Below are 16,133 nucleotides of genomic sequence, written 5' to 3'. Positions count from 1 at the left end.
CGGCGGCTGTCGGGGGCTCGCTCTGCGGGGCGTGGTTGGGCAAGCAGCGTCCCCTGCCTCGGCAGCTTTCCGCGGGTAGCGGCCTCCGAAGGAGTCGGGGGGTTGTGAGCTGCTGGGAGACTTTGCTTTACTCCATGTATCAGAGAAAATATGATGAGTTTGTAGTTCTTGCCTCGATCTGGAGGCTGGCAGGCGGGCAGCCTGTGTTAGAGGTAGGTCAGACACCCAGGGGGGTGCTGGGGTAGGTCAGACACCGAGGCGGTTGCTGGTTTCGAGAGCAGGGTTCTGACTGAGGAAGGGTTTAAAATTCTAGGCTGGCTTTGATCGAGGTTATCTGCGACTTTCCTTATGACAGAGTGCATACAGCAGGTACTAAGGTGTCTTCCTGGACTGAATACTCTAATTGAGAACAAAATTGTCCTTTTTTTAGTCATCAGAGACTTTCCAGTCTTTATCACTGAGGTGGAGTCGTTCTCAAATCCCATAATTTAAGATTATTTGAGAATTTTGAAGAAACGATTTTCAGTCTCTCTGGCTAAATGTGTATCTTCCCTTTTCGTAGTGTCTGGTGATAGTAAGTGTTCCCTTTTCTTGTAAGGAAATGTAAAGTTTCACATGATGAGTATGAACTGTATCAAGTTGGGGTTTTTTTAAGCAACAAACAGGTCTAAACTTCAGAAATTTCTTGGCAAGAGATTCTTTTAAAATATATGCTGTTTAGGAAAAAACGCATGAGGTTGCAGCTTTGATAACTTTAATTCTTGATTTTTACTCTGTGTTATCTATCTTGTGTGCTGAAAAGGAAGTGCTGTGAAAAGCATCATTTATACATGTTTATGCGTAGTTACAATAAAATGCACAAATGTAGGTAATTCTAAGTTTAGTATAAGTTGAGGATGATACTTCTTAAAGTTCCTTTTGGGTGAGAAGATGATGTAGATACAAACTGCCAATGCTAAATGTTACCCTTGAGAAAATGAGTTTAAAATCAAGGAAAGTTGTGGGAAGTGCATTTTGCCATTAAAAAGGGCTTTTTCCATAGGTAGACAGAACTTGTTTCGCAGATGGATGTAAATATATCTACAATTTAAATATTTTCAAGATTGGTATCTGATGGGTTAAGTTTTCTGAAATGAACTTCAGCAAAAACTTGCAGTAAATGAAGCGGTGGTCTAATTCTGCAGCCCCTGGGCCTTTTTGGCAAACTGAAACCTGATGGTGTTAGAACTGAAACCTGGTGTTGTTACATTAGACGTAATGCTCATCAAGAACTTTACTTTTGGCAGGTACAGCTAAAAGCTGAAGCTGTAATGCACCCATGCGTGAGCAGTGCTAGTGGTGTACATCATGGCCTCTGTGGCAGTGATTCCAGACTCCTACAACCATGTGTTGGCAGAGTTCGAATGTTTGGATCCGTTGCTTTCTGCGCTCAGGCTGGATTCCAGTCGTCTGAAGGTGAGGTTGTGGGGGGGTGGTGGTGGTAGGGTTTTTTTGTGTGTTTATTGTTTGGTTGTTTTGGAGTTTTTTAATTCAAATAATGACCTTATTTGGTTTATTATCTGATTAACCCACAGGATTAATCTTGTTCTTTTTGAGTGTGTTCATGGTAGTTTATGTTGGGGAAAACTTTGGGAAGAAGAAGTAGTGAAGACAAAGGATCCTGTTACTCTCTGTGTTTTCTTAATGCAGCTGTGGGGTAAATAATACAGCCTTACTGTCGTCTTCTGTTTGCTCCAGTTGCAGAGTCCTGTTCTAATATCCTTGATGACTCTGCTGCCAGGGTTTCAGGAGTGATACTCACAACTGGCCAACAGTGAAGCCTTTAAAAATAACATAGTAATGCAAGAAAGAGATACTGTTATTAGTACTTACTAGTAGCCGTGTTGTACATTATGATTTTTATTCTTTCAGTGCACATGTGTATCTGTGTCAAAGAGATGGCTGGCTCTAGGCAGTTCAGGAGGAGGACTGAATCTTATACAGAAAGATGGTTGGAAGCAAAGACTCTTTCTCACTCATAAGGTAAGGGTAAAGAATTCTGTACAAAAAAATCCAGGGAGAATGGGACTGACAAAGAGACATTGTTTCAAGTTAGTTTTTGTTAAGAGCAGGCATTTTCAGCTTGCTGAACTGTCCAAGTAAGATGAAGTGGTAGTAGCTGTTGTGATGAGTCTGGTTTATGTCTTAGACATAAAAGTTGTGTAGTGGTAAAGGCAGTACGGGAACAACTTTTTCCTGCGCTTACTCCCATCCTTGCTTTCAGGAAGGTGCCATTTCCCAGGTTGCCTGTTGTTCACATGATGAAGACTATGTTGCTGTTGCCACCAGGTGAGTGGTGTACTGACAAACCTGATTTCTAGATAAATATTTTTAAGTAGCTTCTAAGTTTTAGACTTGGACATCTGCTGAGAACTTGGAGGGCGGCAGGGAATTAACTGGTAGAGGCCTCTACAGAGTAATTCTCTGTGCAGACAGTTTGCTTCACTCTTTTTTTTTTCCCCTGGAAAAATTGTTCCAGAATAAGTATTATTTCTGTAATAGAACATCTATGGGAGAGAAAATGCGTGTGAAGCTGAGATGATAAATGTCACCCTGAGACCTTTCAGCGTCAAAAGAAACACCTTCATTAACTTGGCAGAGTGAGATTACACTTACATGGTTTAAAATCCTTTTAAATGCTTATTTTTCTGCATCCTTACTGGCAATTTCAGTCAATGCAAGAGTAGCCTTTCAAGCAAAGCTGCTGATGCATCATAGTGCAAGGAAGGACACATTCTTCAGAATTAAGAATGTGACACTTCTTGAAAACATGTGAAATGTAGATTTTCTGTTTCTTTGGAATAATGCATCTTTATCACTGATAAAACGTTAGAAGACTTATTCTCAAATTGCATTTTCTTTTTTAATTGTTGTAGCCAAGGTCTTGTGGTAGTCTGGGAGCTGAATCAGGAACGTCGAGGGAAGCCAGAACGGATTTATGTTTCCTCTGAGCATAAAGGCAGAAAAGTCACAGCTATGTGTTGGGATACAACTGCCCTTCGTGTTTTTGTAGGAGATCATGTGGGAAAAGTATCAGCCATCAAGATCAACACATCGAAACAAGGGAAGGTAAAATGTTACACACTTTTGAGATGAAGAGGTTACCAGGGGATGATGTGGAATCCTTTTGTTTATTTTAGTAAAGTAGATTAGAGGAGGACTTGCCAGCTGATGAAGTTCTGGCATCTTTGACCGTTGGGATGAAGAACCAGTCTCTTGAGATACCAATAGAAATGCTAACCTGTGAACTTCCCCTGCCCTCTCTTTTAGCTACTTTAGTAATGCAACATAAAAATGATTTCAAATGTGCAGAATTAAAAAACTGGCTGAGCTTCCTTCTCTTGAAATTTACAAGTATTCAAGCTCAGGGTCTTGGTGTTTCTGAGCCTGTTGGATTCCTTAGACGCCAGCTACAGGTTCAGCCGTTTGTTTTAGTTCTCAGCGCAGCTGCTGCTCTGAGAAAGGGCAATCCCAGACTCTTTTGCTTGGTTCTGTCTGGATACTCTAATTCTTAAATGTGTGGATCAGTTTAAGTAAACGGTAGGCAGACATCAAACTTCCATCCATTGCATTTTGGGCAAAGGGCACACTAATTAATTGTACCAGCCTGATTTCTAGCCCTGGAGTGTTCTCTAACTTTTACCATTACTAGGTCCTTTCTTTCTGCTTTTAATCTGTAAGAAGGAGCGTGACCTGCGAGTAGATGTGTTCCTCCAGGTCTTTTCTAACCCTCGTGAAAGATTTTGATGGAAAATTGATTGAAAAGCAACAAGACTATTGTATTTAAAGAAAGAGCAGAAAAATCCAACTGTGGAAAGACAGAAAAAAGGAAAGGAGAGAAGGGCAAGGCCCACAGAATGTGTCTGGTTATGCCTGTTAAAGGAAGGGGACTGTTGAATCTCTCATGTAATGCACTTTGTTTGAGGTAGGGAATTGACACATTCCTAACAACGATAACAGCTTTAAACTGTCAAAAATGGTGACCATCTGCTAGAAAATTTGAGTGCAGTTCCTACTGGTTTCTTATTCATAAGAAGTCTGTCTATGACATTGTTCTGCCACCCATGCAAACTGAGGCACTTGTGTAGTAAATAGTATTTGAGTAATTTGCTGCAGGGTAATAGAGAAAGTGAGTTTATGTAAACCACCTAAATCTGATGGAAGTTTTTTTTGTATCAAGTAATCCATCAGCTCTCTCTCCATAAAACTGTTTACTGGCTGAAAATATCTGTGGGAGAGAAATGACAAAAGCACAAAGCTTGCAAGGGCTAAGAATAAATAAAAACTCCTCTTACCATTACAGAAAACATGCTCTTTATAAAGAAATGTCAGGATGCAACTGGCATACACTTATTTTTCTTAAACCTTCAATAATGCTTTTGGGAAAAGGAGGATTTAAATTTTTATGCCTCTAAAACTTTGAAGCCTTGTTTTGTAAGGGAGAGAGAAGAAAGGATCTGCTCTGTCTTACACTGTGTATTCATAGCATACATGAGTCTTTTCTGAATTTTGCAATTTTGACTTAACTTGTCTTTACTTTAAACTGAGGCTCAGTATGTTTTCTTGCTTTGTTTTCTTTCTAACTGTAGGCCGCTGCTACTTTTGTGATGTTTCCAGTTCAGATTATAACCACTGTGGATTCTCGGGTTGTTCAGCTTGATTATTTGGATGGAAGACTGCTCATATCGTCCCTTACACGGACTTATTTGTGTGATACCGAGAGGCAAGTTATATTTTACTTATAAAATATTGGACTTTATGGAGTCACACAATGCTTCTGAAGTGAGCTCTGGAGATCATCCAGTCCAATTTTCCTGCTCAACGCAGAGTCAGGTAGAGTAGATTGTGTGGGACTATGTCCAGTTAGGTTTTGAGCATCTCCAAGGATAGAGTGTCCACAAGCTCTCTGAGCGACCTTTGCCAGTGGTTCACCAGCTTCACAATAACAGAGCTTTTTCCTATATTGAAATTGAATTTCTTGTGTTTCTATTTGTGCCCATTGCCTCTTGTCCTTCCACTGCACACCACTGAGAGTAGTCTAGCTCTGTCGTCTTTAGTTCCCCCATCAGGGGAACATTCATACACATGGGATCAGATAAGGTTCCCTCCCAGCTGTCTGTTCCAGGCTGACCAGCCCAGCTCTCTCAGCCTCTTCTTGTAAGAGAGGTGCTGCAATCCCTTAGCTGTCTTTGTGGCCCATCACTGGACTTGGCCCAGTAATATCCCTGTCTCTTGTGTACTGGGGAGCCCAGAACTGGACCCAGGACTCCAGATATGTTTTGCTAGTACTGAGAACAGCAGAAAGATCACCTTCCTCGACCTGCTGGCAACACTTCCTAATACAGCCCAGGAGACTTTTGGCCACTTTTGCCAAAAGGGTGTATTGCTGGCTCATGGTCACCTTGTTGTTCACCAGGACTCCTGTGCCCTTCTGTACAAAGCTGCTTTCCAGCCAGTTGGTCTCTCCTGGTGCCTGGGCCTATTCTTCCACCAGTGCATGACTCTGCATTTCTTGATGTCTATTTATCTAGCCCATGCTTCCTCAGTTTGTCTGTAAAGCTGTTAGGAGGGGCAATGTCAAAAGCCTTACTGGAGTCAAGGTAAACAACATCCACTGCTCACCTGTCATCTGTCCAGCCAGTCATTCTGTTGTAGGGGGCTGTCTTTCAAATGACTTCTCCTTTATAAATCTATGCTGAGTATGCATAATCACCTTCTTAACTTCTGTGTGATTGGAAATGGTTTCTGGCATCACTTGAACCTTCACCTTCCCGTCACCAGGTTGACAGACTGTTTCTGCTGAATAAAAATCTTTCATGACCTGAGTTTTTGTTTAAACTAGTAAGTATTTCTGCACTCTGTCTTTTATAACCTTTATGCAGTATTCATTACAGATTTTTTTGAAGCACCAAAACAAATTCAGCAATTACTATGTAGTATTTTTATTGTTCAAGAACAACATAAAACTCATTAGAGCCTTCGTTCATGCTGCTTTAACAAGTATGTTTTTTCCACTAGAGAGAAGTTCTGGAAAATTGGTAACAAAGAAAGAGATGGAGAATTTGGAGCATGTTTCTTCCCTGTTGGAAAAAACAATGGGAATCAACAGCCATTAATATACTGTGCTCGACCTGGCTCAAGGATGTGGGAGGTGAACTTTGACGGGGAGGTGCAAAGCACACATCAGTTCAAGCAGCTGCTCTCATCACCACCTCTCCCCGTTGTTACTCTCAGGTAGAAGCATGACTGTTACCAGTGATGAACTTGCTCAGGACTTCTAGACTAGCTGAGAAGAACAGCATGAATGCTGAGAAGATTGAACAAACTCCTAGTGCAGTCAAACGTTAATTCTAGCTGTCACCTTAATACATTCTCTAGTAAGGGAAGGCAGTAGTTGAGTTATCAGAAATGTCTAAACACTGATATGCAGGTATGTCTGTGTGACTGCCACAATGAATGCTGCTGTCATAGGCTTTATTTAAGCCAGCCTTGTATTTACAGGGTTAAGAATATTATATGAAGAAAGTGATATTACTGTAGTTTTGCTTGTAACAGATAGTAATTTTACTTTACAGGCTGGATCCTCATTATACTAGTTCCAGCTGCTCTCCGCAATCTCTGTCTTTCCCAAAGTTACTGTATTTAACGTGAGTATTTGCGTAGCTTCCTGTTGATAAAGTAGACTTCAAAGTTTAAAGTTGCATGTTCTCCTAATTTATATTATCAGCTTCATCTTCTTGTGTAAGAATTGTCCAAGTATCGTGCTGAACAACAATCTCACTTGCTGTACTTAAGCCAATGTCATCCTTGCATATTTTACAATGACTGCACAATTAACTGTTGCTCTGTTTACATCTGCTTCGCTTGCAGTGAACACTGTGTGATGACCTGGACAGAAAGAGGCATTTATATTTTTCTCCCCCAAAGTGTTCAAGTCTTACTCTGGAGTGAAGTAAAAGGTAAACTTAAGAATCTTAGCTTTGTAATATTGTCTGTTATGTTTGTCACTTCTGAAGTCCTTGCCTAACATGGAGTCTTTTCAAGCCCAGTTACTGCAGCTGGATTGCAGAACATTGATAAGAAAACTCTTTTTTCCTTGTCATCTATCAGGTATATCCTTGAATATTAACTCTCTCCCCACCTCCTGCAGCCAACAGATCCCTCCATAGTTATGAAAACATGCTTGAGAAATGAAATGTAGTGGAGAGTGAATCCAGTAATTAAAATAGTGAGAGTTAACAACCTGCAGTATTAGTGGGGTAAAACTGGAAGTATCCTTTCCCCATTTTTTAGGTTTATTGTCAAGTGTATTCTGATGCATAACGTGGCTGCTGAAAGCTTAAAACGTGTTTTTTTCCTAGTATCTGTCTAAAGTGGAGCAAGGAATTGTACGTATTTGGGAGACGAGTGAACCGTCATAAATGGTTTTGTGTGCATGGTTATAGACGTAGTCCTAGAAGGGTTAGTTATTGTCAGTCAGTCTTTTCCTTCCTTTTCCTCCCCCTTTTTGTGTTAAGTTTCCAATGCTTTTGTCACGCAGTGTTTGTATGTAGCATAACTATTTCATTTGAAAAATGCTGAAAGGTCAAAGTGTTTTTCTACTGATAAATGTTTTCCTTCTTTTTCAAAGCTAACAGTGATGTATTTCTCATCTTTATCAGTCTTTAGTTTTTCAGTAACTTTAGTGAACTTTCTGAATGCTTTCTAGAAATGCAACTACAGAAAGCTTTGATACTTTACCTGTGTCTTATAGTTGTTAGAGCTAGCTTAGCACTCTTCAGTGTTTGTTTTCCCCATGCTACAGTGTCTTAGGCTTTTGCATGCATTTGCACTCAGACGGAAAATAAGTTTTTTCACCTTCTTTCAGTAACAGAAAGGAATTTCAGTGCTAACAATTTCAGTGCTTTAGATCTTTCTTTGCATCTGATTTTACAGATATTCAAGATATTGCAGTTTACAAAAATGAGTTGTTCTGTCTGCATACAAATGGAAAAGTTGTGCACCTCTCCCTTCTGCTGGTAGACCGCTGCATAGAGCGTCTGATAAGAAGAGGGTTCTGGACCCTTGCTGCCAGGGTCTGTTCTCTCTTCCAAAACTCAGTCATTTCTTGCAGAGTAAGTAAATACCTCCTTGTAAATGTGCAGTGCAACTTCACTCTGTTTCCTGTCCCTCTCTTCCATTAAGTTCCATAGAGTTCTGAGATTCATATTCTTGGAGTTTTTAAATAAATCTAAAAGTTACTTGTAGGAAAAAAATAAGCCTGCATGTGTGATACCATTTGCTTTTCAGATGTGTATTAGAAATAATAATGCTTCTGTTTCACTGTGTACCTTTAGGCAAGAAAAAATTTGCCTCTAGACAAGCTGGAGCACTTGAAGTCTCAGCTGGATGCCTCAACCCAACAAGATCTTATTATGCAACTGGAAGAACTAATTTCAAAGTTGGAACCTCTAGACTCTGCGTGCAGCAGTAGAAGGAGCAGTATTTCATCTCATGTATGTGTATTGGTAGTGCCAAAAATGTTACCTGCAGATTTTCTCTCTATGGCTTAAAATTGCCTTGTTGCACACTTTGAAGATGAAGCTTTCATTTTTGCCAAGTTTGCTATAGCTGATGATGTTACTTTCTAAAATTAGGTGAGATAGAGGGGTATGAAATACTACTGCTTGCATTCTTTAATCTCTCAGACCTCTGCCTATTATTTTGTGACTAATGGCTGAGATGTGTACTGATAAGAAGGTGCCTCTCTCCACAGCTGAGTTTAGCGCTTAACGTTCTTCAGTGTAAAGGTCATCTTGATTGTAACTGCAGTTTTGCGTGGTGAAAACTGAATGTTGAAATGCTTAGAACTATCCTAGTCCTATTTAAAATATTGTCTTACTCTATGAAGCTTAAGCAGAAAGCTTTAAGGCAAAAAAACCAAACCGTATTTATAATACTCTTTTACACGTAGAGCTGGTTGGTATTGTCTTAGCTTCCCAGCAGCTTTTCAAGAGCAGTTGCAGCGTATACATCTTTATAAATACAGTCACTGGACTGCACACTTTCTGGCATGTGCATACTTTTCCATTCTGGATATGTCAATGCTGTTATATAGTGTGGTAGACAAAGCGACAAGACAACAAGTGTTGGCACAGCACAAGAAGCCTTTATTGTGTTTCTTCCTCATCTCTTTATACTCTCTTTCCCCAGATGTGGTGTCTTCTCATTGGTTCAAAGTTACTGTGTCTCTTTTTTATTGGATAATACTTTCACAGTTCATCACAACTCAGCACTTCGGCCAAAGGAACATATACTCCTCAGTCTGCTGTCAGCACTTCCAACAAACTTGTTTACCTTGTGGCTCTTCTTGTTCCTGTTTATTCTCTCAAGGGTAGACTGGAACCTTCTCAAGGTCAAAGTCACTCTGTCCAAGGGCCTCAGTCCAGCTGAGGTCCCCCACGACATAGGGCTTTTCCAGACAGTGAATTATGAAGTGACGTGAGGTTATTTGAGTGGGTATGGCCGGCTGAGTTCTTGCAGGAAGTTTAACAAGGAAGTACGACTCACAACATCTAAATTCTCTCCCTTGCCCGACAGGAAAGCTTCAGTGTCTTAGACTCTGGAATATATCGTATTATTGGTCGAAGAGGCAGTCAGTCAGATGAAGATTCGTGTTCTCTCCACAGTCAAACGTTCTCAGAAGACGAGAGACTTAGAGAATTTCCTGCACACCAGGAAGATGAGCAAGTAGAACTTGGTAATATTTCTTAATGAAAATATGTTATTCAGATGCAATTTTTATTTATGCTACAAGAATTTGATTAGGTTGGTTCTGTGTGTATATTTTTCACTACCTGGTTATCCATGATTAAATCCTCTAGTTGGTTAATGGGAACACAGTCACCCCACCTTCCCATCAAATTCCTCCTTGAAACATTGGGGTGAAATGCTGGCCTCACAGAAATCCAAGTTTAAAAACAAACACAATTCAGAGAAACAAAACAAAAGGTCCAGAGCTAGGACTTCACACAATTTTTTTCCCTCTCCCTCTATGTGCAATTCAGCATTAACGCTAAGATTCTCTTAGCTGACTGTGCCAGTGGTAATTGAGCTTTAAATGAGATCTGTTTGCTGCCACATTCAGTAATATTAATTCCAGGAAAGAATTTCTTAATCTTGGCTCTGGCTTTATATTTCTTCAGGGAAAACAGTAGGCCTATGGTAAGTGTTCTTTCTTGAGGTTTTCATTTGTACAGGAGACCATCTCTTTAACATGTATACAGTAACATAAAGATGATTGAATTGTTAATAACTAACATTTAGACCATCCAGGGAGCTTTTTTAATTTCCTAACAAATGTCTGTAACTGAACAGAAGCAGGAGTGAGAGAATAATGGGTCTTGTTCTCTCTGGTTGGGATTGGGAGGGGATGCAGAATGATGAGGAGCTGGCTTAGTTCCAGGTGTGGAACTTTCCAATAAAAAGGCTGCTCTTTAGCTTTTGCAGAGAGTAGGTGCCAGTTGAGGATGGAGAGAATTTGGGTGCTTTGCTGGGGAAAACCACACTGGGGAGGGAGAGTGTAGAAATTAGGAATTAGTATTTACTGCCCTACTTCTCAGTAGTGTTGTCCTGCTGGCTAAGCCAAGTGCTGTTTTTAGCACTTACATTTACATTTGCTTCTTTACCTACATCACCATAAAAACAAGAAGTGAGAAAATTTGAAAGGAAGTGTATAAATTCTGATATTAAAACTGTAGAATGAAGGGACAGAGTTTTTGAATGTGAGAAGATAGAAAAGCTCTGTTCATTCAACAAGAGAGAAAAAAATGTGCTGATTATTTTGAAGTAGAGAAGTTCTAGATGCTTCTTGAAGCACGTGTACTTAATTTGGTATTTAAGACAAGTGGACTTTGTGTTACCCTGCTCACATTTACGTAAGATGTCATAAGTCTTTAGGTTTCTAATCTGCATAATGAACAAGAGCAGCCTTATTTTCAATCAATTTTAAAATCAGTTGTGCCTGAAGGAACTATCCAGAGAGATCGTGGATTCTGATGGTGAGAATTTTTATAACGGCATAGCTTCTTTTCCTCTCAACAGTGCAGATGGTGCTGACTGTTGCAAAATGCAGCATCATCCTTACTTAAAAGGGTCCTTTTTTTCTTATTTATGTCACTTAAAGATATAGTCTGTGTTTGCACCAGGAAATGATTAATCAAAACACATTGTAGATGCTGTTATGGATATATAAAAGTGAAAAGGAAATAGTGATTCTCTATTTCTTGTGATTCTTATCAAAAGCTAGAGAGCTATGGATTCATTTATATTTTTAAGTCATTAGAAATAAAATGGTGATTTATACCTTCACCATGAATTGTGTTTCTATACATTCATACGTGATTTAGGTTTTGTGAAATCCTGCAGTGTGAGTTGATGTATGCCACAATACTTTATTTTTCTACATGTTTAAGTAACTGTCGGTGGATTAAGTAAAGATTTTTGTCCCCTAAATGGACTGTAAGTTTACTTTTAGAAGATATCTTTCGTACAGTACTATCTTCATACATAAGATAATTTTCAGCAGTTTATCATCATTTGCCTTGTTACAGAGGCAAAAGACAATTAGCAAAGCAGACCTACTAAGTGTAAAGTCAGTAATAAAATGGTCCTTGAAAGCAAGTAGCACTTTTCTGGCTCCCCACATTCTTGACTATTAAGTATGAAAATATCCCATGCAAGGTTATCCATTAATGAATTACTGATTTGCAGTTTGTTTCACTGATCCATTTCTGCCAGGCCACTGTTTCATGACTCTTTATTTTAATTCCATTTGTTAGACAATGTATCTCATGCGTCCGTGACGGTTGAGGCTGACCGGAATGAGACGTTTCTCCCATTCAATATTCCTTTGTCATTTCGTTCCCCATCTCCTCTCGTCTCTCTCCAAGCTGTCAAAGAAAGGTAAAACTCAGCAGGTTCACTCATCCATTACATCTTTCCCTTTTCTGTCCTGTGAATTTGTAGCATTGTCTGGTTTAGTTCATGCTCTGTTTTGCAAAGATGTAACATCTGAACTGAAACACTGGAGATGCAGTCAACCTTGCTAGGCAATTTAAATCTTCCATCTTGACTCTGATGAAGATGCAAAGTGCTGCTGTTAACTTCAGTGGAGCCAAGATTTCAACCTCAGTTTTTAAATGTCTAAGAATGTTTAAAATTACCCTGTAAACTGTGGTTGGGGTCTGTATTTAAAGCAAACTTACTGAATATTGTTTTGGAATTTTGCTTTTCTGGTACTTGGATTTCTGAAGAGCGAGTGAAGGCTTCCTATGCTTTGCTTAGGGTTAAACATAAAAATATTCAAAGCATGCTAGCTATTGCTAAAACATACTTGCAAAGTGTGTGTGTGTGTGTGTGTGTGTGTGTGTGTGTGTGTGTGTACGTGGTCTGCCATCTCCCTGCACACACATTTCAGTGAATCTAATCAGTTCCCCAGATGCTATGGGATAATGGTAGCTTATACCTGGTGCAGGTAAACATGGTAGTGTCTGTTTTATGCAGAATTCAAGTTGTTATTTTAAAACTCACTTTAAAAAAGAAGGGAGGGACAAATATAGAGGAGAAGGTGTTAAATACACAACTTAAATAATTTTTTAAAAATATGTGCATTAGTTTCTTAGCTAAATAGATATTTTTTTAAAGTTTGAATCCTTTCTTTCTTCTGCAGCAACCTTCAACTTTTGCTATACCTTGGTACTGTAAAAGATGCCTTATTCTCTGCTGAGCAAGTCAAAAGGGGTTTTTTTTCCCCTTTTTTTTCCTTGATGCTCTTAAGCTGGTTCTTGGCCAGAAATTAAGAAGCTGATTTTTCTGTTCAGCCCTCGATGGCATAGTTCTCTTCACGGCAGTAGTAGAAATTAATTTGGTTTTGTAGGTTCACTGGCCTTTTTCTTGAATAACATACATGAAGGAAGAGGGATTGATGACAGGAAAAGGAGATTTTTTTTAATGAGTTTTGTAATCCGAAGAATTATTTTGGAGTATTGTAAAACTCTTTCTTCCCACAGAGGGACAGAAAGAATTACCTAATGATGCTTTCTGTTTATAAGCTTTAAAGTGCAGTATAGCTGATCTCCATTTATTTGCATACAATTATATGTCTACATTAAGTGCTAATGTTAGTATATGATCGTGTTTCTCCAGCAGCAGAAAAGCCAAGTTTTAAATAGTTCAAATAGTACAGGTTTTTATTCTATGCTTGAAAGTATGGACCATGACTGAAGTATGAATTTTGAGCAGCTTCTTGGTGAGTTCTGTTTTTGTTGGTCATTGCTGCTCTCGTCCTGTTTTCAAGAGTTCTTCTGATTATAAGGTTTCCTGAAATCATGTTTTGAATGGAAAGAAAGTGCTTGATTTGTTCAGCTTTGAACTTTGAATTTTACATGTTTGAACTTCTGACTCCTAGTGTTTCCAGCTTTGTACGCAAAACTACCGAAAAGATTGGCACGCTTCATATAAGTCCTGATGCTAGAGGGAGGCAAGAAGCAAAGAGTGATGAGCAGCTGCAGGAGCTGACTGTTAATCTGGTAGCATCTCCCCAGGAAGAGAAAGAGTGAGTGCAAAATCTTAGCACTTCGCAATTGCATTTGCTGGGGATTCCCAGGATGGCAAACTCAAGGAAAAAACTACTGTTCCAGGTGGATTGGGGAGCTTAGGGTTAGGTTTTCCCAGCTGTCTTCATTACTATGGTGTGTTTCACTGGTTGTCCCTGACACTCTAGAAGCTGATGAGGCAGTGAACACTTCTGCGTGGTGGAGTGTGCAGTGTCCACAGTGCTGCAGTGACTGAAGAGCAAGAACATGGCATATTATGCTACATGAGAACTGCTGATCTGTGATGCTTGTTGTAGTCATGGACTTGAGTCCAACAGTTCACTTCTGTCCTTTCTGAGTGGGAAGTAAACACTTTTATCTCCCTAAAAACTTTTTTCTTTTTTTAAAATAATGATAGCTATAAGGCATTGAACTTCCATAATGGTTGTCCAATTAGTACAGCACTGAGTTATTTCCTAGTCCAATGATTTCCTAACTTACCATTTTGGACTAACTTTCATATAGTGGCATGATACTGATTTTTGTTCAGTACCTTCAGAAATCTACTGTAGTTGGAGTAGAAGCCATTACAGAAGGCCACAAAACTAATAGTATCGGTTGCTCTTCATGACCAGTTCATCCATAATTTCTGTTGAGCTGCTGCATCCTTTACAAGTGAAAGATTTGTATTTTTTTAATAAAGGAATTAATGTTGTTTCCTCACAAATTTGAGGAAAATTGTGGGGAAATGTTAAGTTATTAAAGATAAAATGTCAGAAAAGACTGAAGTTAATGTATTTTTCTAGGTTAGAACCACAGAGCTGCCAGCTTCCCGAGGAGGACCATCTAAGAGATCTCAAGACTGCCACTGCAGAAGCTATGTAAGCAATGAAACATTTTAGTGTATAGGTATATTGGGCTTTGGTAGAAAAAAATACTATTTTTTTAAATTGCTATTTTCTTTAATTCATTACATAAATATAAGAGTAGTGCTGTAAACGTCTATTAACATAATCTGAAAGAATCTCATTTGATTAATAATTTGTTTCCCCTGTTTAAAACCAAGCAAAACCCACTGAAAGTTTATTTAGGCACTCTAGCATTATCCTTTTGTCCTAACTATGAGCACAGTTTGTAGTTAAGGAAAAAATAAAAATCAAACATAGGCAGCCTAAGTAGCCTAAATTCTGTTTGATGTACTCAGAACCACAAAAAACAACTGACACTGTCAAGTTTAGGAATATACATGGAGTTACACAAAGCATATGTAATACGTCACTTGTGACATCTTACAGCTGTCAAGCAACTTTGCAAATTTCTCTTTTATGCTGCAGAGCCAAACTCCAGGATCCCCTGGTTTTGTTAGAACCACAGTGTATGAGAAGGGTTTTACAGGAATGGCTTGTCTACCTAGAAGAAAAGTTTGGCAGCAAAGAGCATTCTCCTCCCTCTGTTAAGAAAAGCGAGACTGCGTGTGCTGAAGAAGAGAGGGCAGTCCTGGAGGAAAACCTGCACCTGGATCCAGCTGGTGGAGACTCAGCAGATGAAGAGCAGAGCAGTATCTTCAAACACTGCACTGAAAAGGAAAATACTGATGAAACCTGTGTAAGCAAAACCATGTGTGAAAATAGTGCTGATTGGAAGGGACCTTCAGACTGCAGCTTTCAGTTGTCTCCTCCATGTGTCCTAGAACCAGAAGTTCAGAAAGATCTCACTGAGTTGACAACGCTGTGTTTTGAGCTGCGTGTATTTTCTTGTGGAAGTGGTGAGGCGGAGGAAAGCTGTGATGGAACTCTGCCGCTAGCAGCTTCGTGGACGTTGGCTTGTAGGTTTATGCGAAGCTACTTCTTTCTTTTGGATTTAAAAAGACTAAAGCAGTGTATTATAACCACGTATGCAACCAGTCCTAATGTATGGGAAACATACATGGCAGGATTGAAAGGTAACTGATGAAAATTGTATTACTAGTAAGCTGAAAGTAAGACTGGGAGAAAAAAGCTTGAAGACATTTTTGTCTGCAGATTTTCCTTCTACAGTTGTACTGTGGGAAGTGGAGGATGGTTGGTGTGTGGGAGTTTTTGTTCCGGTTTTGGCTTGCTAGATTTTCCCCTAGAGGGTAACTTAAAGAGCTGCTGGCTCTTGGAGAGACTGTTCCGCCTCTTGCCTCAAGTTGCACTTCCACAGAAGCTACTTCTGAACCTTTCAATTTACATGCAGCTTGTTGATTGAATGCTGTAATGATTACAGGCCAGATTTATTTAAAAGCAAATATATATGATTCAAAGAGGAAACATATCTTAATTAGCATTGTATGTCTATAGAAACTAGGCAAAAGCTAGGAGAGGGGCTTCAGTATTTGCACTGGAAAGGGAAGATTCAGCTCGTAGAGAAATGTGGTTAATGTGAAACAGAACTGGATGTAATAGATGGTTCCGTGCAAGTGAGTGGCTTGTGATCACTTCAGACTTCCTTTTTCCCCAGAAATCCTTTCTGGTGGATGTGGTCTACCTTGACTTCAGT

General features: G+C 39.4%; 1 protein-coding gene across 1 annotated transcript; it reads left to right on the top strand.

Moving 5' to 3' along the window:
- Positions 1 to 1,347: 1,347 nt before the first annotated feature.
- On the top strand, positions 1,348 to 15,555 carry LOC104533196 (Hermansky-Pudlak syndrome 5 protein-like; the record flags this gene model as incomplete). Its single annotated transcript, XM_010183818.1, has 15 exons — positions 1,348 to 1,455; positions 1,912 to 2,022; positions 2,264 to 2,328; positions 2,916 to 3,108; positions 4,629 to 4,766; positions 6,062 to 6,273; positions 6,615 to 6,686; positions 6,910 to 6,998; positions 7,975 to 8,153; positions 8,376 to 8,534; positions 9,619 to 9,778; positions 11,859 to 11,982; positions 13,487 to 13,633; positions 14,420 to 14,494; positions 14,948 to 15,555. Coding segments are annotated over exons 1-15 (2,440 nt in total), but the record flags the coding sequence as incomplete, so codon positions are not given.
- Positions 15,556 to 16,133: the final 578 nt, after the last annotated feature.

This window comes from Mesitornis unicolor, unplaced genomic scaffold, assembly GCF_000695765.1.
Source record: "Mesitornis unicolor isolate BGI_N332 unplaced genomic scaffold, ASM69576v1 scaffold29054, whole genome shotgun sequence".
Classification (NCBI taxonomy): domain Eukaryota; kingdom Metazoa; phylum Chordata; class Aves; order Mesitornithiformes; family Mesitornithidae; genus Mesitornis; species Mesitornis unicolor.
This window is presented reverse-complemented; position numbering and strand designations above follow the sequence as displayed.